The 18,212-nt window shown below is 44.0% G+C and overlaps 1 protein-coding gene across 2 annotated transcripts in view; it reads left to right on the top strand.

The window, feature by feature from the left end:
- The first annotated feature begins 3,178 nt into the window (after nt 1–3,178).
- Nucleotides 3,179–18,212, top strand: part of CPEB2 (cytoplasmic polyadenylation element binding protein 2) — a 53,789-nt gene continuing 38,755 nt past the window's right edge. For both annotated transcript variants that reach the window (XM_083833804.1, XM_083833803.1), the window contains exons 1-3: nt 3,179–4,767; nt 6,919–7,197; nt 17,948–18,038. In XM_083833804.1, coding sequence (XP_083689930.1) covers nt 3,316–4,767; nt 6,919–7,197; nt 17,948–18,038 — 1,822 coding nt within the window. In that variant the 5' untranslated portion in view covers nt 3,179–3,315. The remainder of the gene's footprint in view (nt 4,768–6,918; nt 7,198–17,947; nt 18,039–18,212) is intronic.

Raw genomic sequence — 18,212 nt, 5'->3', positions numbered from 1 at the left:
TCCGTTTGGCACACAAAATTTCACGCACAGGGGATGATGCAGAACGCAGCAAGACAAAATCAGATGGTCATTGTCTGTACGGCACTGACAAACCCAGGAGGGCTGTCAGCCCCAGCCCTGCCACAGGCCTCCCGGGTGAAGTCAATGCCCGGCACGTTTGTTACAATGAGTACACAGGAGCAGGTTGATTAACGGCTGCAAGAAGCATAACTTAGGTATATTGGGTTTTACCGACCTGACAGCTTGTTTCGCAACACCTGTTTTTTCCAATTTACATGGTACGTACAGTGCTGTCGCACATGGCTTGGCACTCGGTGCTCCCGACGTCTGCTGTCTACTCAAAGCTCCTCATCTGAGATAAGTGGCTCCTCTCTAGCATCCCCAGATCATTCAGGTCAGGAGCTCTGCTCTTCGGGCCCAGGTACAGGGTCGCTTTCCAGTGACAATCGGGGAACACGGTGTCCGAGCGTCCCAGCATCCCCTAAGCTCTGGAAAAGCATGTCTCGCAAAACCCTGAGTAGCAAACAGTTGAGGTAACTGAAGGAAGGTTTACACATTTAGCCTGTTCTTACATATTAATTTAGGCTTCTGCTTTCACACGCTTTATTCCTTTCCTACTAGCCCAATCCAAAAATGATGTCAAACCTTCCCTGCAAAGAGGCAGCTAAAAAATAAGAAAGAAAGAAGGAATCGAGTGATTATAAGGGACAAAAAAAAATGAAAGCAACAGGGTGTGAATGGCAAATGGTCAAAAATAGGGAAGTGGAGAGGGAAAACAAAGGACAAAGCCCTTGGAAAACCAAGGACAGGGCCCATCACTTCTTGAAGAGAGTTGATCTAGTGGAGGAGAAGCTTGAATCTCTGGCCCTGGCATACACCAAGAACGAAGGGCTGCGGGGATCCTGTACCTGAGGCAGAAGGGACAGGAGTCCCAAGGACGCTTGGTTTGACTCAGCACAGCCACTCTTGTTTGTAGCAAGGTTAAGAAGCCACACAACCAAGGAGCACCTCCAAACTCCTGGGTAAGATACAGCCTCAAAATTTTTCCTCAAAATCAGCAGAGAGAGATCAGGTTTCTCTCTCTAAAGGTACCTGCATTAGAGTAAGATGAATCATGCTTTGGTAGCACCTGTCTTTTGTTTGCAGATGAGCCAACTAATTCAGAGTGGATGCTTACTTTATACATGGTTAAAAAGTGATGAGATTCCCCCCATGAAACTTGTTTTAATAAACGTGCATGATCGGAGTAGATAGCTACCATGGTAGACATAGGGTGTCATAGAAGGTATGAGTGTTCTTGTCCACCAGCGGAGGTTTAGGTTGGAAATGAGGAGACATTTCTTCTCAGAAAGAGCAGTCAGGCACTGGGACGGGTTGCCCAGGGAGGTGGTGGTGTCACCCTCCCTGGGGGTGTTCAAGGAAAGGTTGGGCCTGGTGCTTGGGGACAAGGTCTAGTGGGTGACATTGGTGGTAGGGGGATGGTTGGAGCAGGTGATCTTGAAGGTCTCTTCCAGCCTTAATGATTCTATGATTCTATGAGTTAAAAGCTCATGGACACCTCAATAACTATTCTGAATGAAGATTTTCTAGAATTTGGGCTCAATTTAAAGGTGAGGGGACAAAAACAATAGATGAACGAGTTCCTATGCACTTTCTAGCAATAGGCAGCTGGCTGCGGGAGAGAACAGCACAGCACTACTTCCACCCTGGTCAGATGCCAGCAAACGCCCCAGGTAGAGGACAGCTTCTGTTCAGGCTTGCACATAACCGAACATCAGGCGCATGACACAGAGGCAGAGGGAAGCTGGATCCTACCAGTTCTACAGCTCCCCAGAGCCATGTTTGTGAGGACCGGGCCATGAAGCAACTCGCTATTCAGAGCACAACCAGCAACATTTCCTTAGCATGCCATCATCTGCAGGGCCTCGGTCTGCACCCTACGTTTAGTTACATGGAAGACAGCTGCAGAGTTAGACTGGATGCCAACGTAATGAATAATGGTGGAGCATTAAGGGGAAATACAGCGAAGGAAAATATTTATCAGCTAGTCTTCTGCGCTGCGATTGTCTGTGTGTGGTAACCCTGCAAGGTGGCACGGATACCCAAATATACACCCCCACACAGACCCACGTTCGCGTCACAGATGAGCACACACACAGTATTTAATCTGCATTTTATTCACATAGAACAAGCCCACACCAATTTAAAAAATAAGGGATGTTTCCAATGGCCAAGGGTCCACTGGCCCAACGGAAAGCAGCCACGCAGTTTCTGACGGCGGCCACTAACAGATTCCTGGAGAAGAGCCCAAAAGGCCCAGCCACGACACGTCCCCAGCGTTTATTTGTATCCCCTGCCCCCTCCTTTGGGCTCCCCCCGCCGCCATAACGGCCGGTCCTCGCCAGCCCCTCGGCTCGTGCCGCCGCGCTCCGCCCCCTCCCCACGCCTGCGTCAATGCAAATGAGGCTGGCAGGCGGCGGAACGAACCACCACACAACCCCCCTTTGTATCCCCCCTCTATAATAATGGTAGCGCCCACCCCGCCCGCCGGCGCCTCGCGTCGTTGGGCGGCGCGAGCCCCCCCCCGGCCCGCGGGATTGGGCGGGGCTGCCGGCTTCATGCATTATTCATGAGGGGAGGCGTGGCCACCAGCCGGCTCATTACCGAGGTCGGGCGGGCGGGGCGGGGCGCGCTGTGACGTAACTATGACGAATGTTCCGGCGTTCTTAAGGGGGTTGCGGCCGGCCGGCAGCCGGTATTGGGGGCGGGGGAGGCGGTGGCGGAGGGGGGAGCGGAGCGGGGCCCCGCTTCGGCAAGGAGGCGGCGGGACGGCCGGCCTCCTGTCCGCCCCGCGCGGTGCTCGGAGCCCGGCGGTCGGTGCCCGGCCCCGGAACTGTTGTGTAGCGGGAGGAGGAGGAGGAAGAAGAAGGGGAAGGGGGGGGTGGCCTGCCCCGGGGGAAGCGACCTGCCAAGGGCTCTCGGGGATGATCCAGCGGGCGGGCGCGGCTGGGAGGGGAAGGGCTGCCCTGACGGGGGTCAACAAATGAAAAGCAGGAGGGGGGGAGGAAAAAAAAAAAAACTGATAAAATAGGGTTATTTATTGTAGAAACGGTCAATTTTTTAAAAAACAGTACAGCGGAGGTTAGGGCAAGGGTTTTATTGTAGGGAGCGGGTATTTTTAGGCTTACGTAGTGGTCTACAGTAGTGCTCACCACCCCCCCCTCGGCCCCCCCCAGGTGAATTAATTAATTATCTTTGTCTCCAGCCGGGCGGGGTGTCCTCGCCCCGCGGTGCCGGGGCAGCCCCCGTCGGCCCATGGGGGACCGCAGCCTGCCGCCGGCAGCGGCCCCCAGCCGCAGCCCCAGCCCGCCGTGGGGTGTAGGAGGCGCTGGCTACGCGGGGTCCTTCCCCTCCCCGGCAGCCGCCTCTCGTTCCTCCTCCTCTTCTTCCTCCTCCTCCTGCCCCTTCTCACCCACCGCAACCGGTTCCTCCAGCGGCGGCGTGTCCGGTGTGCCGCCGCCCTCGCCGTTCCCGTCGGCGGCCGCCGCTGCGCATCCCCGCGCCATGCAGGATGAGCTGCTCCTGGGGGTGACACAGCAGCAGCCGGGCGGCGAGAGGCTGGGCAGCGGCCCCGCATCAGGACACCCCCCTCCCGGCCACCCCTCCTCTGACTTTAAACCCAGTCTCAGCCCCCACCAGGATTTAAACAAGCAGCAACCGCAGCAGCAGCCGCCGCCTCCTCAGCTGAGCCAGAAGAGGAAAGAGTTTAAGCAGCAGCCGCCGCCGCCGCCGCTCAGCAGCCCAGCCCAGCTCGGCAGCAGCCACCCCCTGAATAACCACCACCCCCCAGACTATCATCACCACCCCCCGCAGCAGCAGCAGCAGTTCAGCCACCCCACTGACAAGTACCAGCAGCAGGAGCACAGGCAACAGCAGCAGCAGCAGCTCCAGCTCCTCGGCGGTCACCCCCCGGAGCCGCCGCCGCCGCCGCCCGGGGACTACCCGCGCCACCGGCCCCTCAGCCCCGCCGAGCACCGGGCGGGCTCCGAGCGGCTCGCCCCTTCCTGCCCGCCGGCACCGGTGGCCGCCGACCCCAATGTGGGGGTGGCCGCCGCCTCCTCCTGCCTGAATCCGCCGCCGCCGCCGTCTCCTCCTCGCCTGCAGGCGAAAGCCAAGCCGCCCCCCATGGAGTCCCCCCCGAACAGCCACTTGCTGGGCAGCCCCGGGAACCTCCTGCCCGGCGGGCTGGGCTCTGGCTTCAGCAGCCTGCAGAGCCCGGAGATCCCCAGCCCCCATCACCAGAGCGGGGGCGGCTCCTCCTCGGCGGCTTCCCCTCCTCCTCCGCCGCTGCCCGGCTTCGGCACCCCCTGGTCGGTGCAGACCTCGTCGCCGCCTCCGCAGCAGACGCAGCAGCCTCCGGCGTCCAGCGGCGGCGGCGGCGGGCAGATCAGCGCCATGCCGCCGCCGAGCCCGGAGTCCGAGACCAGCTTCTACCCGGGGATCCCGTCATCGATCAACCCCGCTTTCTTCCAGAGCTTCTCGCCGGTGTCTCCTCACAACCCGTGCGCCGGGCCCTTCAGCAGCCCCTTCTCGGCCGCCGCCCCCCCGCCGCCGCCGCAGATGAATTTACCTCAGCAGCAGCAGCAGCAACAGCAACAGCAGCAGAACCGGAGATCCCCTGTGAGCCCCCAGCTCCAGCACCAACACCAGGCGGCGGCCGCCGCCGCCGCCTTCCTGCAGCAGAGAAACTCCTACAACCACCACCAGGTACCGGGGGCGGCGGCGGGGAGCCCGGCTCCGAGCGGGGGACGCCCGGGGACGGGCACACGGGGCGGGCGGGGAGGCGAGGGGTGGCCGCGGCAGGTGGAGGGGCTGGGGCTGGCGGCCCCTCCTCGGCTCCCGCGGACCCCGTTTTGTTTTGGGGACGGGAGGAGAGGTGGTTTTTATTTTTTTTTTCCCCCGAGGCTCCTTGTCGCCTCACCCTTGTCAGATCGAGCCCGTGGTGCTCCCCGGCCCCACAGCCCCTCACGGCTTGTGGGGAGCTGTCACCCCGGCTGACATCTCCAGGCTTTTGCCCGAAATCGCTCGGATTTGTATCCAAACGCAATACAGTGTTTCAGGTTGCCGCGGTTCCCCCGCAGATTTTCCTGAAGAGCCCTAACAGTCCCCAACAGTGTTAAAATGGAAGTTGAGGACGAAGTAGGGGTTGGGAGGGCAGCCGACGGGTGCCGGTGCCTGCCAGCGCGCCGCAGCCGCCTCTTGCGCTCACCGTCCGCCCGCTCACGAAAGGCCTAGGTTAGACAGGCCTCATATCTTCATTTTTCCTTAATTCAGGCATAGCATTATGTCAGTTTTAGGTGGTGGAGCCGGCTGGGTGAAGCATTTATTTTGACAATTTCAAAACTGGAATCTCCTTTCACGCGTGCCCCTTCGAGGTCCGACTCGGAGGCGTCGTGACGGGGAGCTGGTTGTCGTAGCACCCAATGCCCGCTTCCGAGAAATTCCGAAGCCATTCTCTAACGCTGAGGTGGACGGGAATTTTCTCTCTGTTACGAGTTGTAGGTAAACAGAAGCGGTGCCCGTGACAGTATAACTAGCAATATTAGAGGCTTGTTAACGTTTGGCATTATCTCTGAAGGTTCGTTTCACAATACGGGGCTGGCCTCTCCCAAAATTCCAACCAAAGTATTCAAGTTTTACAACATAATTATCTATAATTATATAGAATGGGATGTTTGCCTGATTACTTGACCAAAAAATGTCTTTAGTTTTTTTTTGTTTGTTTTCTCGGGGAGAGCGCGTTATAATGCCTTCTTTCTGTTTTATCTACTGCATAACGTATCAACGTGGTTTAAATTTTTAAGTTACTGAAATTACAAGCTGAGGGCTGCTTGCAGCTAAGCTTTGAGATAAAAGTACCGAATTTAGAATATCCTCCCCTCACACGCACCCCACTTGTATGCTTGAGAAAAGGCCTTTCCAAGAACAGTCGGGTTTTAGAGCACTGAAGATAAATGTTGTTCTTCGCTGTCAGTCAGGCTCAGTGGGTCCACCTCTTGGTAGTACGGACAACCGCTGTAGGTCAGGTTTTAGCACAAGTTGTGCTTTAGGAATAAAAACTTGTCACCTTGCGAGGTTTTTGCTCTAAAGACAGTCTACATTGTGATGTTGAGGAGCGTAGTAATAGTGCGCTTGTTAAATACAGAAATACTTTGTACTGCTTCTAAATAGGGAGATAATTAAAAAAAAAAAAAAAGTAAGCTGCAGAATGCCAGAGATAGTCCTGTTCATTACTCCAGAAATGCTTGAGCCGTGGTTTCAGAATAATGCATTTTAATGTGGAAATGTTAAGATAGCTTCTTCAAACAGATTCTCTTCTTTGCTCTTATATGGTAATACTTAGTGATACTCAGCGATACTGGGGGAAAAAATTCAATCTGCTATCTGAATTTTAATTTTTAAATACCTACTCACCAATCTCTTTTTAATAATGATAATTTAAAAATGACCTCCTTGAAATTTTAGTTGTTTTTTTCTGGAGATCTTTCTATGTAATACAAAATAATGTATCAGTTAGGTGGTTAAGGCCCTGAGCCTTTTTGTAACATGATTTTTAAACCTAGGATTGTTCTACAGTGGACTTTCAAAGTATCCTACCGGTTACTAAAAGGAAAACAATCTGAATTGGTTACACAAAGGACTGTGGGAGGAGAGTGGGAATCACAATTTTTTTATGACTCTCTATTAGATTTTCTTTTTTTTTTTTGCCTCAGTAATGAATTTATACAATATCAGGAAAGAGAAGATCATAGAAATCTTCTGAGCATTGACGGATTGGTGTTTTTTTGGTGTTTTTTTGTGAAGGATGAAAACATTTCAAGTATTTTCAACATAATATAAATGAATCTTTCTTTTTAGCCTCTTCTGAAGCAGTCGCCCTGGAGCAATCAAAGTAGTGGCTGGAGCACAGGAAATATATCCTGGGGAGGAATGCATGGCAGAGACCATCGCAGAACTGGAAACATGGGAATTCCAGGAACTATGAACCAGATCTCTCCTTTGAAGAAGCCCTTTTCTGGTAATGTCATAGCTCCTCCTAAATTTACTCGCTCCACTCCATCACTGACACCAAAATCGTGGATTGAAGATAATGTTTTCCGAACTGACAACAACAGTAATACTCTCCTTCCCTTGCAGGTAAGGATGGTATGTAAATGGTGCATTCATAGTCTTGTGTAGCATTTTGGCTTCCTTCGCTCTAAAGAAGAATTAGCAGTGGTTATTGTACTAATACTTGGTTTGAAAATTGTGTAATTGTATATAATTTTTACTATTTAATTGCAACTAACCCCAATGTTTTCATTGTATTCAGAAATATGTGATTCTTACAGTTAATGAAGAATATTGACTGTCAAGAAAGATAGAAATGTGGCCATTGACACAGCAATAGAGGAGCAAAAACATTTAATCTAGCAAGTATTTTCTGCCTATCATAATGCTCATATTCTCATAAATCCCTTTTAAAACTTAGCATGTGTTTTGTTCGCTTATACTTGTATACAGATTTTCTTACAAACTCTTGTAGATGTGTCTCAAACTCTTGTAGATGGCTCTGAATCTTCGTCACGTTAGTCTTTTACTGATATTCTAGTCTGACACTTGTATATTAGTGAGATTTTATTTTTTTCCTCCACATTCTACAAACTTATATTTTGGCTGGAAGTGTTAAACAGCAGGATGTACTAAGAATCTGGGCTCATCGCCTGAATTTTGCTAGTGACTTTTTATGTGACGTTAGGTAAGTCACAAAACTCTGACATCATCCATTACTTATTGGTAAAATGTTATTTTTCCCGTACCTGCCTGTATTCATTTAGCCGTAACACAATTTTCTGCTAGCAAGAAATTGTTTTGAATCCCAATTTCAGTTGCCATTCTAACAATTTATAGTTTTTGTGCTTTTTTTAAGTTACCAAAAAGATCTCAGGGAACTTATTTTAAAACGCATCTTTTCTAAAATAGCAGCTTAGTCCATGAATCCTGTATATTCTTTAATTTTGTTCATTCCTGTGTCGGCTTGAGTCAATCTCACGCTCAGCTATCGTATTCCAGCAAAAGTGTTTTTTTAATAATATGGAAGGAAAATAATCAGAATTTTTCTTCATCCCCACATACGGCTGTTACAGTTGTTTTGGTTAGGTTTCACACAATAACCCAGAGTTTGATGTGTCATCGTCGTAACTATTTGAGTTTATATAGATGTATTTGCATCAATTAGCAAGCTGATCCTAATGTGGCTGTAATAGCAGCAAAGGGGTGCTCTTTAGGACCTGATTTCCCACAAGGGTTCTTTTTCTTTTTTAACCATCTTGCTGGTGGAGTTCTGTTTATTTGGCATGAAAAGCCATGTCCTGTCTCTGTCTGAGTGAGCTCTGATACTTGCAATATTCATGAGGCTAATGGTGTTGTTTTGGCCATACTCAAGTTGCGCTGCCAAGCGTATTCTTCGGACCTGAAAACTTGAGAGGATTTGCATATCTTGTGAAGACCTGTTTCATTAGGTAGCCTTGCTAGCTGGAACATCTTAGTTGAATCATTTTTACACGGGTAGAAAGATGGAAAAAATGATGCCGTCCTTCAAATATTCAATCTGATCCGTTCAGGAAAACGGATTCCAGATCAGTAATGCTTTGCGGTGGAGGGCCTCAAGAAGAGTTGAAAGTAAACACTGAAATGTCTTGTGATGATGTTAGCCTAAGAAACTGGGTTAAAAATATTAATGTCATCATATGTTGAAACTTCAGTGACGTACACACTAGAACTCATGCAGCTAAGAACAAGTCGTGAATATGTTTACTTACACGCTTTACAAGGAGGTATGACTAGTGCTTCAAACTTTAAGAAGCTTCTGCAGTGGTCATCTGATACAGATGAACTAATTTTTATGTCTAAACAAAAGTCTTGTGCATTCTAACTATAATCTAAATCATCCCTATGTACTAGGGTAGGAAAAAATACTTGAAATTCAGCTCTAGAAACATTAATGTAATTTACTAGGTTTTCATGTTGGCTTTTTCTGAAGAGTCTCACGGAGAGATGGTGGGCACGCGTCATTGTTCTTGGTCTCCTCTGTGAACACCAGAGCCACAGATTAAATTGACCTGCTTATCTAGCTGTATTTGTTGTAGATCTATCAATACTTAAATCTATCTTATGTTTATAAAGTCATAGTTGTAGAAATCAGTAAAAATACTCCTATTTGAAGGCTTGCAGTGTTACCCACTGCTATTGTGGAAACACTAGATGTTTCCATAAATTATTTTGCTACACTGGACTTGTGTTCTTTTTTTTCAGTTATTATGCTATTGTTATGGTCGAGTCCTTGGAATGACTGCTAAATCTTAGTAGTCATAATGAAAAGTTAAATAGAGTTTAGAGCTCGTGGTGCTTTTCATCAGGACTCGTGCTGGCAATTGCGATGCTGTCAAACACCCATCCTGTTAATTTGTACTGTGCTTGTCTCAGTCCATAAAAGGCTGAGGTATTTAGATTGAGAATCCTTAAAGTTACAGTAGCTATTTCAGAAGACACTCAAAAATATTCAGTGAATTTGTGCCATTTAGAAAGTCTTACAGGAGAGCGTTTGTGGGTATGTAAAAGTTGCCCATTTCTTTCAAGCTTCCACAGGACTGCAGCTTTGCATGCCTGTGGAACACACAACCGCATCAGTCGCAGTTTTGCAGAACGCTTTTCCACATGACCAGACATCTTTGTTTTAACTGCAGTCATCAGTGCGCATGGCAGGGTTCACAGCACCTCTTCTCCAAACTTCAGCTGGCTGTTTTAAAGCTTTTCAGCCAGCTCAAGCTTAGCAGATGAAGACGTCGGAAAGCTGGTGTTCTCACTGACTTTTTGCAGATCAATAATGTTCTGTTAAGCATCTTTGAAAGTATTCTGGTTTTGAGAAGTTTGAATGGCATTCAGCGTCAGCTGCCCATCCAGTTGCCATAGAACAAGTACCTGATGCAAAAGAAGTAAGCTACAGAGGAATCATATACAAATTCAAAGCTAAAATGCACTTTGAGATTTCTTTATTCTCTGGTGTTTGCATAGATGGAGGGGCCCCAAAGTAGGACTGACATTAATTCTGTTGAAAGTAACATTTCTTGGTATTAACCTAATATACCAGTGACAATAAATACAAGTTATCGTTACTGAAACTGAGTAACTAATCACATATATTACTTAAAGGGATGAAAGCAGATTTTCTGTACTTCATAGCTAAAACTGAAACATATGGCCACTGTAAATGCAACTTCACGTGGGATATTAGTGACAGTAAAGCTGCGTTTGCTTGTAGCAGTTATGAAGGACATCTCTTGGGAATTTTCCAAATTTCAAGAGTTTTTCCTGTTTATATATATATATTTTTAAAATAAAAGTAGTTAAAACATCATGGCAACTCTGATTTAAACATGAACAAGTTAAGCCAATAGTCAAGTTTTGCTTATGTGACTAACTGTAAGATGTTCCCCCCCACCCTGAAGATTTTTAAGATAAGATAAACTACATTGATTAAAGCTCTTAATATAAGATAAAATGATGCCTAAAAGCTTTAGCTCTGCCACACTGTTTGTACCATTATAAGTACTTCATATAGGGAAGGGGTTATTGCTGCGTGCTGGAATCTTTACGGAACAATTAGAAATCGTGTCAGGTATTTACATGATCTAAGTTAAACATTTTAATGCAGTAGCCTATTTCTCCTTAAAGAGAATCTAGGCTCCATATTTAGATAATCTAATTCTCTAGAAGAGCATACCTGTCACCACTGGCCATGTACAGCCCCTGGGATTCCAGTTCAGGCACTTACATTACGTGTCAAGAAATTAGACATTCTCTTATACTCCCTGATCTACAGTACCAAAAAAATAGAAATAAAAAACTTGGGCATAGGGTGCAAAGTTAAAAATACATTTCTAATCTGTGATACTGTTTTTCCCCCAAAACGTGCCTCAGGCACTTCCATGGCCAAAACAAGCACAGAAGTCAGTTTTCTATATTCTTTTTTCATTTACATTCCCTGAATGAGGAAAATAATAAACCATTTAAAAAAATACAATTATCTGCTAATCCTATTTTGATTGCAAGCTTAATGTTTCTCAGTATTGTGCAAATAAGCTTATAAAAAGCTACTATCAGTTTAATAATACACATCAGTGTTTAAGTATTTTCATTCCAATAAAAACACAGCATTATAATAAAATGAATATGAATTTAGGTTCTGTGTTTCTTTTGAATTCAGGAAATACAGTGCATGTCCGGGTGTTTTTCACCTTGATTTGTCCTTCCTGTTTGTTCAAACAAACAGTACGTGCAATGTTCGTGGTCCTGAATGCTGAGCCTTATTATTCTACATTTGAGCGCAGCTCTCCAGCTGGGTGTTTGTATGGCAAGGTACATACAGCACATACTCTCAGAAATGCAGATTTTTTCCCTTTTCTATTCATTTTTGAAATTTACCCAAGAAAACAAAATACTTCAGAAGCAAAATGAATTTTAAAATTGTACTTCACAGCAGGTGTCAGTTTGAGGTATTTAATTTAAGCTGCTGTCACGTTGCTTCTGTCTTACGATCACCTCCACCCAGATTTTCAGCGGGACAGTTTGAGACGGTTTAATAAATCTTCATGGATGTCTTAAATGACTACTCCAGATGATACACATACGAGCCAATTCTAGATTAAGTTGCTGAAGTTACGTTCTTAATGCCATATTTAGACTCTTAAATACTGGCCTGCTTATTCAGAAGTGCCAAGTGTCCTGCTGCTCTGGTTAAATATGGAAGGCCTTGGGAGTATCTACCTACAGAGTTCTTGCTCTTCAGATTAGTGTAGTTTTATTTATTTTACTAGGGTAATACCTATAACAAAACAGTGTCTTCAGGATTTCTGATGCAGTAGATTGGTTGCCTGGGACTGATGAAATATATTTAGAACTTATGCACAAGAACAGATTTTTATGTTTTGGGGACCATATTGAAGATATCCCTAATTAGAGAGAACAGTCTACTGACTGACTTTTAACTTTAGGGTCAAGACTTCTGGAAAAACAGTATTGGCAGGTGCATAGATAAGCAAAGGAATGAATTAGCTGAAAGTTTTGGGGGCTTAACATACATATGTTTTTAAGACTTCTTCTGAACTAGGAATTCTCACCCCTTAAAATTTCTTTCAGTTCTACAGTATTGATGCAAGTCAAAATCAGAGCTAGGAAAATCAAATAAATATATATATATTTAGCAGCTCTAATATTATACCAGTGATGTATATGCTCAGTAGCGTATCTAACTTCATTCTCTGTGCCAAAGCACGTTTGTTCTCTAAAATTAAAGTGAATACGTTCTCACTCAAGACTTGCCCAAAAGTACTTTTACTGTATGGTCTGATGTATTTACATTTCAGTGTTCAGGACTGTATAGATATTTACAGATTTTTTTTTTTTTGGGGGGGGGGGGAGTTTCAGTAACTCTGGATGACGACTTCCCCTTCAAATGTCTAATTTATTGTTCTTTGTTATTTTGTCCAAGTTATTCATACGCAAACCTCCTAGACTTGCCTCATAAGTCAATCTTGCCAAGCCTTTAATCATCTCCATAATGCGTCTGGTTTGCTGCCAGTTCATGAAAGTATGTTCTTGAGCTGAAGTATTCCTGTATGGATGCAGTAAATGCTGTTGAGTTTTTTTCATTTTTAAATACATATGTAGCTGAGAAGTAGGTGTGTCTTTGCCACAGGAACTGTTCTTGGTGCATTTTAGGCTCAATTTAGCTGGCTTACATGGCTAATTTTGTGATTTTAACTTTAAAGCACTTTTTGTTGTCAGGTTGACTGTTCTCAGATGTCTACAAGATATAGCTCATCGTTACCACTAATGACACCGTATAAAGTAACCAACCTATTTAAAGTGTCTACTTTAAGGCTTTATCCTTCATTTTTTATAGAGCTAAAATTGTAGTAAGTCGTATGTTTTAAGCTCCTCATCTATGATAGTTGCAGTTTCAGCAAGGGGCTTGTGATTATAGTATGTCTTCACTAAAATGAGAATGACTTGAAGCTTAGATGTTGGCAAGGATGATAGTTTAGAACATCTATTATACCTAATTTTAAGGTTATTACTGCAAACATTAACACTGAACACCTGAACGCATTTGGGTACTTTTAAATTTGTGAACGCTTTATTATGAAATCAGCTGTCACGTTCTAGTCTTAGATCACATTTTTTATTTAGGTCAGTTTTAAGGAAAAAAACATAGTTAAAGTTTTCATTTGGGAAATGATTTTTTTCAAGCGAGCTTTTAAAAAATTAAGTTGATCAGCAAGGTCAAAGTTAGAGCCCCTTTTGCAGCCAGCCAAGACCATATTCTAAAGTGACTAGAAGCTTTATGGCTTGCAAGTTGTTTTTAAACCCCATCAGATAGTGCTACGTTTCTTCAGAATGTGAAGGGACATGTAAGGGAACATACTGTAAACTTATTTGTGTTTTCTGAATTCAATACCTATGTCAGAATTAGAATTTTTTTACCTTGTCTCACAGATCAGTTCTTTAATGCATATGCCTAAAATTCAAAGGTGTTTAGCTGCTTAACTATGAACATCTATTTTAGAGCTTGTGGTAAAGATTAGGAGAATTGTATTTAATATTTAATAATAGTTTCTGACCATATAAGTATTTGCTTTTTGTGTAAGTGATGATATAAAAGCTTAGAGAGGTGACTGCACTGAGTTTCTGCAGTTGCTCAGACAGAATAGTCTCTGCGTAAATTGGGTGGATATATTTAGAAGTCCTAAATACGTTGTGCCAAAAAAAAAATTATCCAACAATTTAGTGTTGGAAGTGGCTCTTCAGAGAAAGCTGCCAGCCTGCCATTCGTTCCACATTTAGATATACGGGGGGGAATACATCTGAAATGTGTTTCTGTATGACATTGTCAAAAAGCCCTAGCACTAACTGCATCCTCTAGGTAGGATACTTCATGCTTCTACTGTATCGTGTATTTTTGTAAAAATTCAGAAATAAGAACTGCTTTTCTGTGAACTGGCTTACATAGTCTTAACTTCTGAGGTGACAATTTCTGTCAACGCTGTATACCCCTGAATCTGTGGACAGTTGCACCAAAAACATTTTCAGTTCTTCCCTGAAGGAATGCAGATGCGATTACAGCACTGGGAAGGTAGGTCAACCAAGATGCAAATACTTCTACAGTTAAAAAGAGATGAAAAGCTAGCGTGAGCGTCTGGAGTGCTTGGGAGAAGTTAACTTTACCGGCTCTGGGAAAAGCTCGTGTTATGTTGTGACATTCCACTGAGGCATGGACCTTCTGACACGGCCACAGTTTGTTTGCTTCTTAGTACACGATTGATGAGCCACAGAGGTGAGGGAAATGCAAAATATTTTACAGGAATTCATCCTTGGCAGAAGGGTTTTTTTTGGAGTTAGGATGGTTTAAAAAAAACAAAACACATGCACTTATGTATCAGTGCCTCCATATTAGTGATAATCTGTCGTTCCATTCTTTCAACATGCTTGATAAGCAGTTATTTTAAAAACAACCTGGAAAAACCTTTAAAACAATATGGAAGTAGTTCTGCTTCCATGTGCATGGAAAGCTCTGTAAAGCCATCGTGTTTGGTGGAAGTACTTCTTGTGCTTGTCGCAGGGATGCTGGAAAACCACAGTGCAGGTTCCCTGATGGAGCTGAACGTGCTGTAATAGTGTTGTCCCCTTTCAAAGCACTGTGGATGTTTTTCTGCAGCAGAACTTTCTAGAAACTTCTGTGGATGTGACCTACATTATTGACATACTTAAATTCTGCTTTGAAATGAAAGCTTCATATTTGCATAAGTTATCCTTGTGCTCTTTAAAAACATGATGTGTGTTTTTGGGGAACATAAAGCAGAATTTTAGCATTATGAAGCTTAGTTGCACAAAAGTTTAAAATGAACCTTTTACTCAAAAAACATCTCGCTCCTTTTGAGGTAATTATGTTTCAGAAAGCATTGCAGTACAGTAAATAGTTCATCAGTGTGAGTTGGAATCGATCTTACAAGTTTGAAGCACTGATTACCTCAGTGTTAGCCAAGCACACAAGTGGATAGTGACATGTGGGTTGTAAGACAGCGGAGTATAGTTCCTGTATTGAAATTCTAAATTCACAACATTTTTATATTGTATAGGGCACGTCTAATTTGTTTTCACTGCCAGAAATAGAGTAATACACTTCAAAGAAACAAAACTCTTTTATTAGCTTCATAGAAATGAACTGTTTAAAGTGTTGAGGATAGGGAAAGCTTATTGCTGCTTCCAGCAGCACATGACCTTTCAGTTTGGTAATACAAAACTTGCAAAATGGAGTGGTGCAAGGGCAAAGTTGCATTAACTATGTCAGCCAGTGGAGCAGTTTACAAAGGAGTCACAAACACTTTTTGCTGTACTTCTCCATTTCCCCATAAGGTCTGTGATCAAGTGAGCCACTATTAGGGATTAACAGTGATGGAGCCCTTTCTTAAAAGCTTCTGCTCTCCAGGGCGAGGTTAAAGTATGTTGACAGCTCCTTACAGACTCGCAGCATGGCTGAGGCTGGCAGGAGCCCATCTGCTCCATCCCCTGCTCCAGCAGGGCTGCCCAAAGCAGGCTGCCCAGGACCACGTCCAGGCAGCTTTTGCACATCTTCAAGGAGGAGACACCACAGCCTCTCTGGGCAACCTGTGCCAGTGCTCAGTCACCTGCATGGCATAAAGCATGGCGTGGTGTTCAGAACCTCCTGTGTTCCTGTTTGTGCCCACTGCTACATGTCCTGGCACTGGGCACCCCCAGATGGTCATTTATCTCAATGTTGAATGAGCAATGATTAAAAAATAAGTAAGAAAATCTTCCCTAGTGAGCCTGCAATGACCAAATGTCACACGTAGAGTTTTGTCCATATTTTACTAATGCCTGCTCTTTTACCCCATTGGCTACAAAGGTGGCAAAATCTGGTTTCTGTTTACTCAGCATGGTGTTTTGCAAGAGCGCTTACTACCTACCAAGTGGCTTTTCAAGTCAGCTGAATTCAAGACTTCATTAAAAATTATGATGAGATACCTTCTCATGCATCTGCTAGGGGACAGTGGGGAACAGATGCAGCATTGTCACAGCTCACACCTTCTATAGAAAGCAAGTTTGCTAGGGTAAGCAGCTTCTTTTCATAGGTGCTATTGAGAAATAAACCTGCAAGGGCATGGAAGCTGGTGAGTCACTTCGGTTTCATTCTTCTGCTGCTTAGGACAGCCAGAAAACTGAATGAAAGCTAAGCAGTCCCCAAGTGAGGTTGCTGGGAACTCAAGTACTACTGGAGATTTGTTGGCACTCAAACCACATCATCCCACACAGTTAGTGGCACTTTGAGACGTGGCAGGAAATGAGAGAAACCTAGTTTTTAATTTCTCATTGAAATTATCTAAAGTTTTCCCAAAAAATCATCAAATCAACATAGTGGACTGTTTACCCCATGAAAAGCCATTACTCATAAGAGTTGCATGAGGGAGAGAGCTTAAAAAATGGCTTCTCCCTCTTTTTCCCAGCATTGTATCACATTGACTAAACTTTCTAAGAAGGAGGAAAGTCAAACATTAGTTTCATCATGGCTTATTTTGCAGAGCTGTTAACAAGTCATGGTTTCTGACTCATAGAAAACACCTCTTTCAAAGCTTGCTTTTTCATAACCCAAACGTGAGGAGTACTTGCTTGCTGTAGGATGTAGTTTGAAACTAATCTCTGTTCGGCTGGACTGGCATGGGAGGTGTGGGTTGGAAAACTGCTGTCCCATTATGTATGTACTGGCTGCAGCTTTAATGAATTTTAATGGTCATGGGATGGGTGTGATGTATTTCATCCTACTGCTGAGTTACTACAGTGCAACCAGAGAGGAGATAATAATAAAATCCTGTAATCGTGCCTTTAGTGTGATACAGTCCATCCAGAAAGCCTTGCAAGTAGAGGAGATTAAGGTTTTACACAAACTATTTTCAGTCTCTGAAGGTATTCCAGAAAGGCCAAAGAAGTTTCAAGTAATCTTTTTTTTTTTCTGTCTGTACAACTTGGGTGCAATAGAAAACGCAGGAGAAAATGTCTTAAGCATAAAACTGGTGAAAACATTTATAATTTATTACAATAGCTTCTATTATCTTCAGTGAAAATATTTGTAAGGCGTTATGGTAACTTTTTTTTAATCTCTACTTGCAAAAATGTTCTCTGTAAGGTTGATAATCTGTTAGTAAGCTTTGTGACATTTTCTTTCACAGCTTAACTTTAATTTTGCAACCTTTAACCATTTAGTGTTGACCATTTGAAACTCAAGTCTTTATGCAAACGGTCTCAAATTAATGACCCAGAAACCAGGGAGTGCAGTCTCAGCAGGGGACTGAGTGCCTAGGCGAGACACTTAGCAAAGCACCAAGAAAATGCTTTCTTTCATATGAGGTGACTGTTCTTCTCTTCCTGTAGTTCCCCAGCCTACTCACTATTTAACTTCTGCATGAGATTAAATTGAAGGAGACTAATGGCTGGAGGAGCTCATTAAACAACCGAATGTTGAGTTCTGCTGTGGATCTTTAAAACTGATTCAAGCAGATCCTCTAAAGGAAACAGGTTATTATAGAGATATATAGAATATACATATACATCCGCATATACAGAAGAGTTCTTTGTAGTGCATCTCTAGTTTTATATTTGGATGCTATTAAACTTACTGTTAATAAATTAAAATATCTTAAGCTCTTGTATTACTGACCATCTCCGGAGTATCTGAGTATGCAGCCTTTAGCCAGGCGCCTATGTCTTCTATCAAGTTTCCTGTTAAAAAGTACAGAATTTGTATTCCAATACTAAGGATTTTGTTCTCTTTTAGGATCGAAATAGAATGTATGACAGTCTGAATATGCACTCTTTGGAAAACTCCCTTATTGACATTATGAGAGCAGAGCATGATCCACTTAAAGGTATGTTATTATGCTAAATAAAGAAAAAAGGGTCATCCATTCTGCATATTTGAATTAACACTTATTGCTAATTTAGATTCTAGGTTCATATTAAAATAGCAAATGAATTATTAACTCGTACAAAAGGTCAATCTCGATCTGTATTTTACTGAAAACATTGGTATACAGTTGATT

The sequence above is a fragment of the Anser anser genome (assembly GCF_964211835.1).
Source record: "Anser anser genome assembly, chromosome: 4".
Lineage (NCBI taxonomy): Eukaryota > Metazoa > Chordata > Aves > Anseriformes > Anatidae > Anser > Anser anser.
This window is presented reverse-complemented; position numbering and strand designations above follow the sequence as displayed.